The 14307-nt window shown below is 43.6% G+C and overlaps 1 protein-coding gene across 2 annotated transcripts; it reads left to right on the forward strand.

Moving 5' to 3' along the window:
* The first annotated feature begins 5455 nt into the window (after positions 1 to 5455).
* b3galt2 (UDP-Gal:betaGlcNAc beta 1,3-galactosyltransferase, polypeptide 2) lies at positions 5456 to 12252 on the forward strand. Of its 2 annotated transcripts, none has more exons than XM_067396326.1 (2): positions 5456 to 6072; positions 10012 to 12252. In XM_067396326.1, exon 2 carries the CDS (start codon positions 10272 to 10274, stop codon positions 11583 to 11585), a length of 1314 nt encoding a protein of 437 aa, XP_067252427.1. In that variant the 5' UTR covers positions 5456 to 6072; positions 10012 to 10271; the 3' UTR covers positions 11586 to 12252. The 2 variants fall into 2 exon arrangements, with proteins under 2 accessions (XP_067252427.1, XP_067252428.1); XM_067396327.1 differs by having other exon boundaries at positions 5456 to 5943.
* Positions 12253 to 14307: the final 2055 nt, after the last annotated feature.

Here is a 14307-nt window from a genome sequence, read left to right on the forward strand (position 1 = left end):
TCCCATTCAGACCACACTGAGATTTGAGAAGCAAACGTGAAAATGTTATTCTGCTGTTGTATCGCTACAGCGTTTGAGGGCGGGTCAAAGTAGATGTTGTTCGCGGGCAACCAATAAAGACCATAGGCGGGCATTAGGCAAATGTGTTACTTTGTGACGTGTAGCTCACAGAAGTGGGATTTGAATTCTTAACGACTTGTTTAGGCTGTTCAGAGTTGATTCTTTATTTTGAGGGACATTAATTTTATTTATTGTGCACTTTCATCTTAACAACTTTGCAGTTTGTTTACATTACACATTGCATTAAAAGGTAATATCTGAAAAAGCATAATAGGGGCACTTTAAAAGACAAGCATTTGTTGTATCAAAAAAAGTGCTAGGTACAATGTACTTACTGTGTTCATGTTGTATTGCAAAACACTTTTGCTGCTATTGAGGTGGGATATGGGTAATGTTAGAAACAGTTTTCGTTGTATGGTTGCTTAAAGGTGCGTTAACAGTGTAATTAGATGTAGCCTAATAAATTAATTACAGCTGTAATTACATGCAGGTAAATATAACTACAATGTATGTACATGATAAGCAAATCATATTAAATGATAAATTTATTACATACTAGTAGTTAAAGACACTTAAAGGTACAATATGTAATATTTCTGTCCACTAGAGGTCGCTAGAGGCCTATTCAAAACAAAGGAGTAGCTTAATGACTCCAAGTTTAAGCAGGGAATCTTGGGACATGTGGTCTTCACATCACAGCCGGTGGAAAAGAATTGGGATAGGACTCGGGAAGAAATCATGTTCATGGATGTGATTATTAACGTTATTGTAGTATGAACCAGAGCAGGACAGAGTGTTGTGGGAGCTGAACGAGGCTGCTGGAGCGATTGCGCAACACACGAGCAGCGGAGCTTTTATTATGCCACAGTCACCGGCGCCGCTTCCGCTTATCCGGTCATGAATATGAGGTAACAGCGTTGTTTATCATTTGAGAGTGTTGAAAATGATGTTATAACGTTACTCTGTGCATTCGCTCGGCGGCTGCTGCGAGACACTGTTGCACACTGCAGTAAGATAGATTGATTTTAGAATATTAAATGCTGGATGCTTGTTGATAAATGGCATGCAATTAATTTTAAAACGTATTGTATGATGGAGAAAATGCTGTATTACTGTTACTAAAAATAAAACATCTGATTATGCTATGTTAGCTACTTCACAAAATAGTGTTCCCTTTCGATACTTCACTCGTACTGCGTATGGGGAAAGGTCTCCCTTTTTCCCCGCTGCTGAAGCCTTTTTCAATAACGCAGTGTAACTGCACCGTCATTGGTTCACTCATAGACAAGTTGTTGAACCAATGACAGCGCGGCATAGCTGCGCAGCCTATGGCGACAAAGCGCGCGAATATTCCCGCCGAAATGGGCGGGGTTAAGGGCTATATAAGCAGGCGTTTCGCCATAGGATTTCAGTGTTTTCTCCTTCAGCGACGACCTCATCATCTCCTCGCTGATCTCCGCCTGAAGCCGAGAAGCTCGCCGCCTTCCTGACTGCTCTCGCCGCCGTCTGAAGAGGCTCCCGCAGCGGACTCGCCTGGACTCGCCGGACTGAGGACAGCGCCGGCGCCCTCTCCGACTGCAGCATCAGCGCCGTCGCCGAGTCGCCGCCTCCCGCTTCCCGCTCCCGGCCGCTTCCTGTGTGTCCCCTGCCGCCATCCGGCGCGCCGTCTTGAGAGCTTCACCGCGGCTTAACGCCGCTCTAAAAGAGCGTATTTCAGCGGTTTTCACCGCTTCTAGAGCTTCCGCGGCCCTCGCCGCTCTAAAAGAGCTTGCTGTGCCCCACTCAACGAATATCGTTTCTGGGAGCAGTTTTCGACTCAGTCCATATGACGGCAGTAGTCTCGCCAGAGCGCGCTCTGACGATTCAGCAGCTCACAGCCTCAGTCAAGAACAGAGCCTGCCTCCCTCTGAAGTTTTTTCAGAGGCTGCTAGGGCTAATGGCTTCCGCCTCTCCGGTACTACAGCTCGGCCTTCTTCGGATGCGGCCTCTTCAGTACTGGTTGAAGTTCCGGGTTCCTCCCAGCGCTTGGCGGCACGGCCGCCTTCGCCTCAAGGTCAATCAGGCCTGTCTTCTAGCCCTGAAACCTTGGACGAACCCTGTATGGTTCAAGCGCGGAGTTCCCTTACAGGCGGTCTCACGAAGGACGGTGCTAGCAACAGACGCCTCCAACTCGGGTTGGGGCGCTGTGTGCGACGGCAGACCGGCCTTCGGCTCATGGAGCCAAGAGGAAAGCCTTCTGCACATCAACTGTCTAGAGATGCTAGCAGTGATGAAGGCCCTTCAGTTCTTTCAGGCTCATTTGACAGGGCGTCACGTTCTAGTCCAATCCGGACAGTATGACAGTGGTGTCATATTTAAACCACCAGGGCGGTCTCTCGTCCAGCCGCTTATGCGCTCTGGCGAAACGTCTACTGGAATGGGCTCTTCCGAGGCTTCAGTCGCTCAGAGCGACTCATGTTCCTGGCAGGAACAATCTGGGTGCAGATATGCTGTCACGGAGCAACGTCCCCTCCGACGAGTGGACGCTCCATTCCCAGGTTGTCCTCAGGATTTGGGAGCTCTTCGGAAGGCAAAGATAGACCTCTTCGCCTCAGAAGACAACTCTCATTGCCCAACATTTTTCTCGAAGGAGGTCGACGCTCTGGCCCATTCATGGCCCAGCACGCTCCTTTACGCTTTTCCTCCGATCGCCCTGATCCCTCAGGTCATCAGGCGCATCAGAGAAGACCAACACAGAGTCCTTCTAGTGGCCCCGCTCTGGAGGAACCAGATTTGGTCCTCGGAGCTGTTCAAGCTCTCTCTGAGAGCCCCGTGGCCGATCCCCCTGAGACGGGACCTCCTCTCTCAGGCGAACAGGGCAATCTGGCACCCACAGCCGGAGCTCTGGGCTCTGCACCTCTGGTCCCTCGATGGGAGCCTACTAACCTCCCCAGGGACGTCCTAAATACCATTTCTCAGGCTAGAGCGCCGTCCACGAGACGCCTCTACGACCAGAAATGGTCGGTCTTTGCTGACTGGTGTTCGTCACGCAACATAGACCCAATGGAGAGTGACGTATCTTCTATACTGTCTTTCCTCCAAGAACGCTTGGAAATGGGGCGCACCCCTTCCACGCTCAAGGTTTACGTAGCAGCCATTGCAGCGTTCCATGCTCCTATTGCTGGCCAATCAGTGGGACGAAACGGACTTGTCATCCGTTTCCTGAGGGGCGCTAGGCGATTGAATCCCCCTCGCCCCCTCACCGTTCCCTCCTGGGACCTGTCTTTGGTCCTCAGGGCCTTAAAAGGAGCCCCATTTGAACCAATGGGCTCAGTCGACCTCAGGCCATTGACGCTAAAAACCGCCTTGCTGTTAGCACTGGCCTCGGTTAAGCGTGTTGGCGATTTGCAGGCCCTCTCTGTGAGCCCTGCATGCCTCGAATTCGGGCCTGGAGACTCTAAGGTCGTTCTAAAAACCCAGGCATGGCTACGTCCCTAAGGTGCTCTCAACGCCGTTTAGAGCTCAGGTCATCTCGCTCTCTGCTCTGCCCCCTTCGACGGAAGAGCAAGGGCTGGAGTTACTCTGCCCTGTCAGGGCATTGAGGACCTACATAGAGCGATCGCAGTCTTTCAGACAGTCAGATCAGCTCTTTGTCTGTTTTGGAGGCCGCACCAAAGGATCTCCGGTCTCAAAACAGCGCATTTCTCGTTGGATAGTGGACGCTATTACGCTGTGCTACTCCTCACTGGGAGCCAAATGCCCCATAGGAGTCAGAGCCCACTCCACTAGAGGGATGGCCTCCTCATGGGCTTGGTCCAACGGAGTTTCCATCCAAGACATCTGTGTGGCGGCCGGCTGGTCTTCGCCGTCCACCTTTGTCAGGTTTTACCATCTCGATGTCCCGACCTTACAGGCTCGAGTCCTTTCAGTGTGATTAGCGGCCTCAGATGAGCTCCGCCTCACGCTATCATGGAAATAAATTTCCTCTAAGTGTAACGCAAGGGTTCGGTAAGGGCTTGCCCTCTCGCTTGTCTCTTGGGCCCCCTCTCAGGTGTCCAAGCTTCAAGCTATATCGTTCCCAGCCGTGGCACGGCGTGGTTGAATTCTGCCCCAATCCGATGTACGATTGAAGTATCGAACGGAACCTTACGCGGTTCCTAACGTAACCTCGGTTCCCTGTGATAGGGAACGATTACTGCGATACTTGCCGTGCCACGAGGCTGCGGCTCAGGGTCGTCGCTTCAGTCGAATGACACTGAAATCCTATGGCGAAACGCCTGCTTATATAGCCCTTAACCCCGCCCATTTCGGCGGGAATATTCGCGCGCTTTGTCGCCATAGGCCGCGCAGCTATGCCGCGCCGTCATTGGTTCAACAACTTGTCTATGAGTGAACCAATGACGGTGCAGTTACACTGCGTTATTGAAAAAGGCTTCAGCAGCGGGGAAAAAGGGAGACCTTTCCCCATACGCAGTACTCGTTCCGTATCTCAGGGAACCGAGGTTACGTTAGTAACCGAGTACGTTTTCTCTGATGCATGGTAAAAGCATGGTAACTGTTACAAAAAATCAAGAATTTAAACAATAAGACTAAACGTGTTGAGCTATATAACAACAAATAGTTTTCTGTCTATAAATATATCAAAACAGTTGTTCCCATATTAAAGCGTATTTGGTGTTTCTGTGGTTTCGACAAAATAAAACCAGAAACAGATGGTAACGTGGGTATGACGCAATTGACAGGCGACTCCTCACACGTCCCGGAGCCTTGGTTAAAATTGCAATTTTCTCACGATTTACAAATAGTTGCAAACATTTGGGATGTTGTAAGTACTCAAGTGAACAAAATATATAACACTGGCCTAGAGGTTTTTTGGTTACATATTGCACCTTTAATGTAATCATGGACAGCATTAAAAGTAATTGTAAAATCATGGAAAATCGTTGTTCAAAAGATGTTGGAATCCTCTAAGAGAAATGGCAAATGAAAGACAGCAGAAAAAAAAAAAACAAAAAAAACACAAGTTCACATTTTTAAACAAAAATCGTTGTCACTGGCACACATTTAATATTTTGAAATGTGATTAATATGAATAGCGATGTAAAATGTTTCGTCAGAATAAACGGCTAGTTTTGAATGGTCGTCAATGGAGACCATTGATTGCTTAGATTCTTATTGCCCCATAATGTGTAGTTACGACATCTACCAGCAGGGGCTAACTGTTGAAGCTAACCAGCCAAATCGTGGCCCCATAGAGAGTTAAATTCATTCTTTAAGGAACTGAGGGTCTGTGTAGGTTTGGGGGGGGGGGGGGGGGGGGGAGTGGGAGTGATTCTAAATGGGTCACGTGGGATTCTCCCCTAAGTAGGCAGTGACGTCGCAGGGCTCAGTCAGTCAGTCAGTGAAGCAGCGTCATTTCAACAGCTGCTTTCCCTCCCACCATCCCACCCCACATATTATTTGGAGAAGAGGACAGGCTTCGCTGTTTTCTCGTGCACTTCGGGGTCGTGTTCTGATAGACCAGGCACAGAGAGGCCTCTTGCAGCCGTTATTTTGATAAGAAGAACCCGCGAGAGCCACCCGACTCGCGTGCAGCCGCTGTTTCTCCCCGTTACTCCAGTGGATACCTCATAATGACTGCAGACTCGCGACGTAGAATGTGACCGTTGAAGTTCGTTTCTTTAAAAAAAAGCGCCTTCCGCTGCTGTATATATTTGTTAAGAAATTACAGGCATTCGCATAACGGACGAAGAAGTAGCGGTCTCAGTGACAGTGCCACAGACATTCATGGGAGATGAAGCCTAATGTGTACAGTGCCAGACAACAATAGCTCCTGACAGATGGAAGGAGGGGTTTTGTTCCACGAATTCAAGATGGAAAACGAGGGAATAAGCTTAAGTTCTTGTGAGTAACACGGGGGGGAGTGAAGAGGTGGTTTATCGTCGGTTTTTTGGTAGGTGCTGGAGGGAATGATGGCGCGCGGTGCGGGTCGACAGACGGCGCGCGCATCTTTCCACTCTCTCACAGAGTGAGGTAGGTCTCAAAATATAAATATCTCAATAAAATGTTGTTGTTGTTGTTGTTTCTTCGTCCAAGTACTCTTTGCTGTCCTTTAAGAGTGACAATCTTAATTATAAACACCATGATGCATACCGAGGAAGAAAACGGATCAGTAAATAGTTCATCACTAAGTTCTGTGTAAACAGGATGGACATAAATAAACCACATTGCAGAAAATTTGATTCACATTCTTGACTACGGTCTACACCAGAAGTCAGAAAGAAAAGAAAGAAAAACACACACACTTGGGTCTTAAATCGTAATTGTTGTAGTAGTTTAACCAAGAAAAGAAAAAAAATGTAACAGGAAATGCGACAGCTACTAGCTGTTAAAGTGCTCCAGAAATGGTTGCGGTGAGGCATGGAAACGCCACAGCTGCTTGGACTTTTGCAAGCTGACCACCACCCATGGCTTACTACTCTGCTCGAAAACACTTTTAAGCTGTGGTTATAATATAAAAGATCAGATTGGACTTGGCCCCCATGCTCTCAAAGCATTTCCTTTCAAGTTTTTCTTTCAGTCACCCAGGTAATAAAAACTTTGAGAACAAAATGTGAATACAAGCAGAGAGACTTAATGCTTTTTTAATTATTATTAAAGTAGGGTCTTTTAATAATGCATCAAATATGTTACAGTTCATTAAAAGTGCTGTAACATTGTTCAGCAGGGATGCCGGCAGATTGTGACAGCATTTTGCATGAATCAACAAACCTATTTGCTCTCATGGGAGATAAGACGTCACATTAGTCACTTAAGCCTTGTGATATGAAAACAATTGAAGCAACCTGCTGAAGTATGCAAGGGCCAAGATGTATGCTGGCATGCTCCAAGTATCTTGTACAGATTGTTTTGCAATAATGTGTGTTTAATTTGGCCACAATTCTCTTTCAGCTGAATTGGGGGGATGGTATTCATCTCAGTCCAAGTTGGATGACAGATGCTCTGAGAATAAAATGTTTTGAGCTTCATCCTCACGATATGCGATTCATTAAATTTGCCTTTCAAAGGAACATTCGCAAACTTCTGAATGAGGTTTATAAAGACCCTGGCATTTGAGTAATGGATGTAATTACATTTCAAACTAATATGTACCAGTAAGCGCCATAGGAAGTAGTTTAAGAAAACATTAAAATGTGGTGTCAGATGTAGTGTCAGTATATAAATAAACACTGCCTTCAAAGTGTAGGACACTTGATAAGTGTTTTCACATGGGATACTCAATGTCAAATTGATTCCTCCAGGGAGAATCACTAGTGCATATGGAGATTTATTGAATCTGGTGCGAATATGTTGTGATTGTGCATTACGTTTATTGCACTCCATTTATTATTTGTTTAATGTCATCCAGAATGTTGATGTCCAGTTTTTCATTAGCTTTGACATAGTAGTTTTAAGTTTATTTATTTTTGCCTCAATCTGTACGCTCATATTAAAGGCAATATGTTTGTTTTACTCTACACGCATACACTTTACAAAAACATTAATATGCAATGCAAATTATTCACATTATTGGGCTCACAAATGGATGTCATTGCAAATGTGAATCTTTTTTAGAGAGGTATGCTACCTTTTAATTATTCAATTGAAACCAACATTTACATAGATTGTCCATAGGAAAAAAAAAAAATGTTACAATGCATTGGTTATGAGGAAAATGTTTTGAAAAATCCTAAGCAAAAACCTGTGGGAACTGTGCGTTAAAAGCTCCTGCATCTATTATTGAAGGGTACACTGATTGCCGAGTTATGCTGATCTCCATCATAATAACTTTGTTTGCAGGTGTTTCCTATTAGAAGTCTAATAGTCTCATGTTGCTCCTCTAATTGCTGACCGCTGTGGCCACATCACGCTCCTAATTTACGTAACTGTATGAAATGCAAACTGAAATGAAAGCAGCTGATTTTAGGAATACTCTCTGTCGTTAACAAATACATATTTATTTATTCTCTTGATCATCCAAACAAGCATGTGTGTGTTAGCTTGACAAAAAACAAAAACACCTAGCACCAAGTGAGTGCAGCACATAGCGTTCTCTAGTGAGGCTCTCATTACAAGATATCAAATGGATGACAAAGGAAACCTTTGGAGCATTTCATTCGCTCTGTTCTGAAGTGTGTTAACCTTTAAAGTAAAGCCAGGCTTAGCCTCTTTCCATCTTACTGTAATTGCCCACGCTGGGTGAGCACATTTGGTTGAAAAGGTTATCATCCGTTGATCCAGCTGTTGCAACAAAATAGGGCACAATCCAAAGAGAAACATTTAGGTGGTAGTTAGAATAAAAGCACATGGAACTCTCCACAAATACGGTACAAAATAGGGCCTGAATTTCTTTTTCAACAATAAAACAGTGAAAGGAGACTATCAAGAATGTTGATCGCCAGCCTCAGGCCGTCACGCTAAATCCAGTTTAAAACACCAATTTGATTTTTTTTTTTTACACTAATAAACATAATATAACCAGTAATAATTTTATGTTACCATTTATGGTCAGTAAGATTTTTAAAAAGAAAATAATAATTTTATTCAAGTAAATTAAATTGATTAACAGTAACAAGACATTTGTAGTCTTACAAAATACTTCTATTTCAAATAAAGGCAAATAAACTCAATGAAGCCGCACAACTGTTCAACACTGATAAGAAAGGATCATGTGACACTGAAGATTGTGGTAATGAATGCTAAAAATACTGGAAAACATGTAATGAGATACAGTAATATTCAGATATTTTACTTGTTTACAATTACCTATTTTCCATGGTATGTTAACCAGAATCAGAATGAGCTTTATTCACCAAGTGTGTGCAGACACAGAATTTGTTGTGATTTCCAGGAGCTCTGAGTACATATAAGATGAATAAAAAGAATTAATTAATTAAAAAACAATAAAGTAACATACATCTAGATCAGAAGAATTTTGCACCGGTTTGCATATTATGTACTGTGTATACAACTGTATAAATAGAATTATGTATTTACATAGTATCTATTTATTGCCTAAATCTCAGCTGGCATGAATGTCAAAAGAGTACCGAATTATGAATTATAAAAACAGGTAGTAATGCTATGTTGGATAATAGTTTACAAAATACAGTTCTCAAAAAATGCTTTGATGGAAAGTAATGCATTTTTGTCATAGAACTTTTAGGAGCACTTACTCCTCAGATGCTTTCAAAATGAGCCAGAACAAAACATGACTTTCAGAAACAAGACCTCTGCTTTGCCTTTGTAATCATTTCCTTCTATTTTTGATCCCCGTTACTTGGCAGAGGTTCTAAAATCTAATAACCCCCGGTGTGAGAAAGCAATGGTTAAGAGAGGAAATTGCTAGCAGGGAGGCCTATCCCTCTGGTGCAGTGTTGATAAGTTTAAGGTTGAGGGTGAATAAGGGGTGAGGGCTGTTATCACTCGCAGCTTCTGGCTGCGGATCCTGCAACACTGCTTGCTGGAGCCTGAAAATTCATTTTGACGGATGCTTCCCCTTTCTGGCTGTTAGAGTGCATCTGGGTGGGGAGGTGGCTTGGAGGGCCTCTGAGGCAGCAGTGTTCACACTGAATGCTATGTTGTGCAAACCTGCAATTTAAACTCTCACGCAGGGCAGTAAAGGTTAGCTCATGATATGCAGAGACCCCTGTTAGCAATCTCTCCCACAGTGTTACCATGCACAGGAAATGTAGGAGACTGGAAAAATCATAACATTACTGGTGTATAGAGAAAGTTTGAGCTGTCATAAACATTTTTTTTATAAAAAAAATCACAAATAATTTTTTCGAGTAATGCCACTTTCCAGCATTACTACTACTGTAGTAGTATATGGCTCATCAATATGATTTAAGATGTTCTGCTATCCATTTTACATTATCCATGAGACACCACCCAGTATTATTCATTGTTTTTTTTTCTTCTCATTCTTAGATCACAGAGACATCAGTCTGAGGAAGCAGTCGTCCTTCAGAAGGAAACTGCCCCAAAGCATGACCGTCTGTCACTGGGGAGGGTCAGAGAATCACATTCCTGCAACTCTCATGAACAGTTTGTCATCTCCCTCGTAGGTCCACCTGCGGCCCTGAACACACCCATCTGCCAGCTCAGATAACCCTCAGGCTGTTTGCAACACATGTTTGATGTGATTGGTTGTGACCGCCGCGCTTTGCTAAGCAGCCCCACTCTACATCATGCAGTGGCGTCGGCGACACTGCTGCCCCATCAAGATGACCTGGAATGTCAAGCGGTCACTCTTCCGCACACATGTAGCAGGCCTTCTCTCGCTGGCCTCACTCTTTGCCCTCTTTCTCATCTACTGCCACCAGGATTTGCTGCAGGGCCGGAGTTGGTTGCGAGACAACCCTTTGGTTTACACCATGCGGGGTTTGCGCCCCCACAAGGAGCGTGCGAAGGGAAACCAAAGCTCACTGCGAAGCCTCTGGAAAGACAATACTTATGTGCTCCCCAAACCATCTGTTAACTTCAATTTGAGTTCTCACCAGGCTGAGATCACTGCCCGGGGGATTGTGGGACTGGAGATCTCGCCGAGCGGCAACCACTCAAACACCAACAGCAACACCAAGAGCTTGCACAGGGAAATGGGAGTGGGAGGCCGTCTGGCAGCCCAGCCTTATCACTGGCTGCTTAATGAGCCCTACAAGTGCAACGAAAGCAGTCCCTTCCTGGTTTTGCTAATTGCTGCGGAGCCAAGGCAGTTGGAGGCAAGGAACGCCATCAGACAGACCTGGGGCAACGAGAGCGTGGCAATGGGTTATGGGTTCGTGCGGCTCTTTCTGCTGGGAAGGATACCTAATGCGTATCCTCAGAGCTCCATTGTCGAGGAGAGCTTGCAGTACCATGACATCATCCAGCAGGACTTCTTGGACACCTATTACAACCTTACCATCAAGACGCTAATGGGCATGAGCTGGGTTGCTCGCTATTGCCCGCACGCCCGTTATGTCATGAAGACGGACAGTGACATGTTTGTCAACACAGAATATCTCATCCAAAAGCTGCTAAAGCCAAACATGGCACCTCGACAGAATTACTTCACAGGCTACCTAATGAGAGGCTATGCTCCCAACCGCAACAAGGACAGTAAGTGGTACATGCCACCAGAGCTGTATTCCAGCGAGAGATACCCTATCTTTTGCTCCGGGACGGGCTATGTGTTCTCGGGGGACATGGCTGCGAAAATCTACAACGCCTCGTTGAGTATCCGTCGCCTTCACCTTGAGGATGTGTATGTGGGAATCTGCCTGGCAAAGCTGCGGATCGACCCAGTGCCACCACCGAATGAGTTTCTCTTCAATCACTGGAGAGTGTCGTACTCCAGCTGCAAATACAGTCACCTGATCACCTCTCACCAGTTCCAGCCCAATGAACTCATGAAATACTGGAATCACTTGCAAAGCAACAAGCACAATCCTTGCCTTAACATGGCGAAGGATAAGAGCGGGCGACCGCGCCATAGAAAATTGCAGTGGGAAGGTCTTCGGTGATTAGCCAGGGCTCAGGGGTGCAGTAGTGTTACCACAGCATGTGCAAATTTCAGCAGTTTATGAGGTAGGGAACAGCACAGTGTTTTTTGGTATTGTCAATTAAAACTATTTTTTTAATTTCAGAGAGATGTTATGTATTGTAAACCTGTCTTTTTAAAGGGAAGTGAGAGACATTGATGTGTGCAGTATCTAGCATGCACAACAAAAATAAAATGATGGTGATACCACCATTTTCAGGTGCCAATTAACCAAGAAATATTAAGAGGTTGCTGAACTTCATCTTCAAGTTAATGCTTGAGTGATATTACTAAAGGGCCAATTTTATTGAGATCCTCACTGTTTCTGTATGCAAAAGAAGAAAAATTGGGAATATCATATGGTGGTGTATCTGTACTGTGACACATTTCTTTGATTCTCAGAGATGTCCACCCCTGACATAATGAGATGATGTTGATTTTTCTATCTACCTAATACCTGCAAACGGTTTACAGTAACCAAACCAAATTAAAAACAGTATGTATAAAAGATAATATATGAAATTTAACTGCATCATAGATGTCAGATATGATTAAAATAATATTTTTCAAAGCTTTACATTGACTAAATATACAGGTCTGCCCTTGATGAGGGTAAGTTCAAACTATTTATTAAATGTATTTCTTAAGCCTATTGTCTCAGAGGTGTGGTCTCTTTCAGTGTTCTTAAAATAATGTGACATTGTCTGATCTAAATAATCACACTGTAAAATTGGGTTTCAGCTCATGCCGAGTAATACGTTATTTAGACACATTTCACAAACCTATTATGCCTCATTTTACAAGATGTAAAATAAGTCTCGGATGTCCCCAGAGTGTGTATGTGAAGTTTCAGTTCAAAATACCCTACAGATATTTTTTATAGCATGTTAAAATTGCCATTTTTGGGGGTTGAGCAAAAACGCGCCGTTTCAGTTTGTGTCCTTTGAATGCAAATGAGCTGCTGCTCTCAGCCTAAGAGGGCGGAGCTTCAAGAGCTGATTCTCCGGTGACAGGAGTCAGTCAGGACGCACTATAAATGTCAGAATGTCTTCTTCCACTATATTAGTACAATCCTGTCCGAATGATGGCCAAAACTTAATGAGTTTTATGACGTTTATCGTACTTCACACAGAAGATGAAGCGTCCGTTTTCACTCTAGAAAATCTCTGTAAGAGCTTAATAAAGCAATGCAAGTGTGCATCAAAATATTATCCATAAACTCACTCTCTCCCTTACATTATCATCAATATACATAGCGAAGAACACAGAAACACTCGTTACAACTAACAGTAAACGCATATGTAAAAACCTTATGCCTTTTCGGGTGGTGCTTAATAAATTCGCGCAGACATAAATGAATTTCGTTAGAGTTGAGGGAGCATCTTCGAAAACAAAATGAATCCATCTCATCTTCAGCGTCTCAGATTTAGGGAGTAAATAGAGATGTGTGGATTAATCCATCCAGCTGCAGAAGACCTAAAACACTTGGGAGACATTCTCATCAGTGCAGCAACGGCGGACTAAACTTGCTGTGAACGTGCTCAGGGCGGTTCGATGTTATAACAGCAGTGACTGTCAACACTCGTGGGCGGGGACTGGGGCTAATGTGACGTCACACTGCCAGGGATCTGGAAACGGCTTGTTCTGAGACAACTGCTTATAATTTATGGGGATTAAAAATTAAAAAAAAAAAAGAAGTGGTTGGATTTTTAAGTGGAAGTGGTCCAAGTGGTTGATTTTTATCATTATAGGGTGTTGTGTACACACACTGCCAACACACATTTATAGCCAAAAAGTGAATTTTGCATAATAGGGATGGTTCACCCAAAAATTATCCTATGATTGACTTACCCTCAGGCTATCCTAGGTGTATTGTTTCAGACGAACACAATCTGAGATATATTTAAAAATATCCTGGCTCTTCCAAGAAGAGAAATACCCTTTAAGAAATACAACAAAATTGTTACAAATAACACACAAATAGCTAATGCAAAACATGAAGCGTTGAAAACTCTTACCTCAGTGACCCCTAAGAAATTGTCATCAGCATAGTACTGAAAGGAAATCTGACAGCAGACTTTAAATCTGATAAAATAAACATAACTACTAATAATTCACTTCTAATTGATTTTTACAGACAGTTGCACCCTTCATTTGCAAAATTAAAAATGTCTTCGTTGTCAAAATTTGCATAATTCATGCAAATTTCAAAACATTATGGAGAAATATCAACATTCAAATCACCATTATGTACTCATTAAATTAAAATGAGGCTTGAAAAATCCTAGAATCAGTCCCCAGATGGACACGTAGACTAATGCGTTAATGATAAAGTAGATAGCATTGCTCTGGGTCAAAATATATAATTAGTGTGTGTGTGGGGGGGGGGGGGGGGCTTCACAACACATTAGCAGAGAGTAATCCAATTAAATTGACAGTGGCAACATTTGAAGGGTTTATTTATCATTTTCATTACTCATTTGTCAGTCTAATTTTAATTAACCACATATTCGAGTGCTAGATGCAGAGTTTGTGCATCAATTACAGGTGACTCAAAAGACATTTCAATGTACTCGTCTTAAATCATAAGCTCTTGAGTTGCACAATATAACAATTATTGACTTTGACAGAGAAAACAGTTACTGTTTTGGAGATAAAAGACGGAACTTTACTCAAGAGCGAGAATGGAATAATTTATTGCTTGC

Source organism: Chanodichthys erythropterus, chromosome 10, assembly GCF_024489055.1.
Source record: "Chanodichthys erythropterus isolate Z2021 chromosome 10, ASM2448905v1, whole genome shotgun sequence".
NCBI classification, from domain to species: domain Eukaryota; kingdom Metazoa; phylum Chordata; class Actinopteri; order Cypriniformes; family Xenocyprididae; genus Chanodichthys; species Chanodichthys erythropterus.

What these genes read in the sequence shown, in the direction of transcription:
- b3galt2 (XM_067396326.1), top strand. Translation starts at nt 10,272, where the DNA reads ATGCAGTGGCGTCGGCGACACTGCTGCCCCATCAAGATGACCTGGAAT.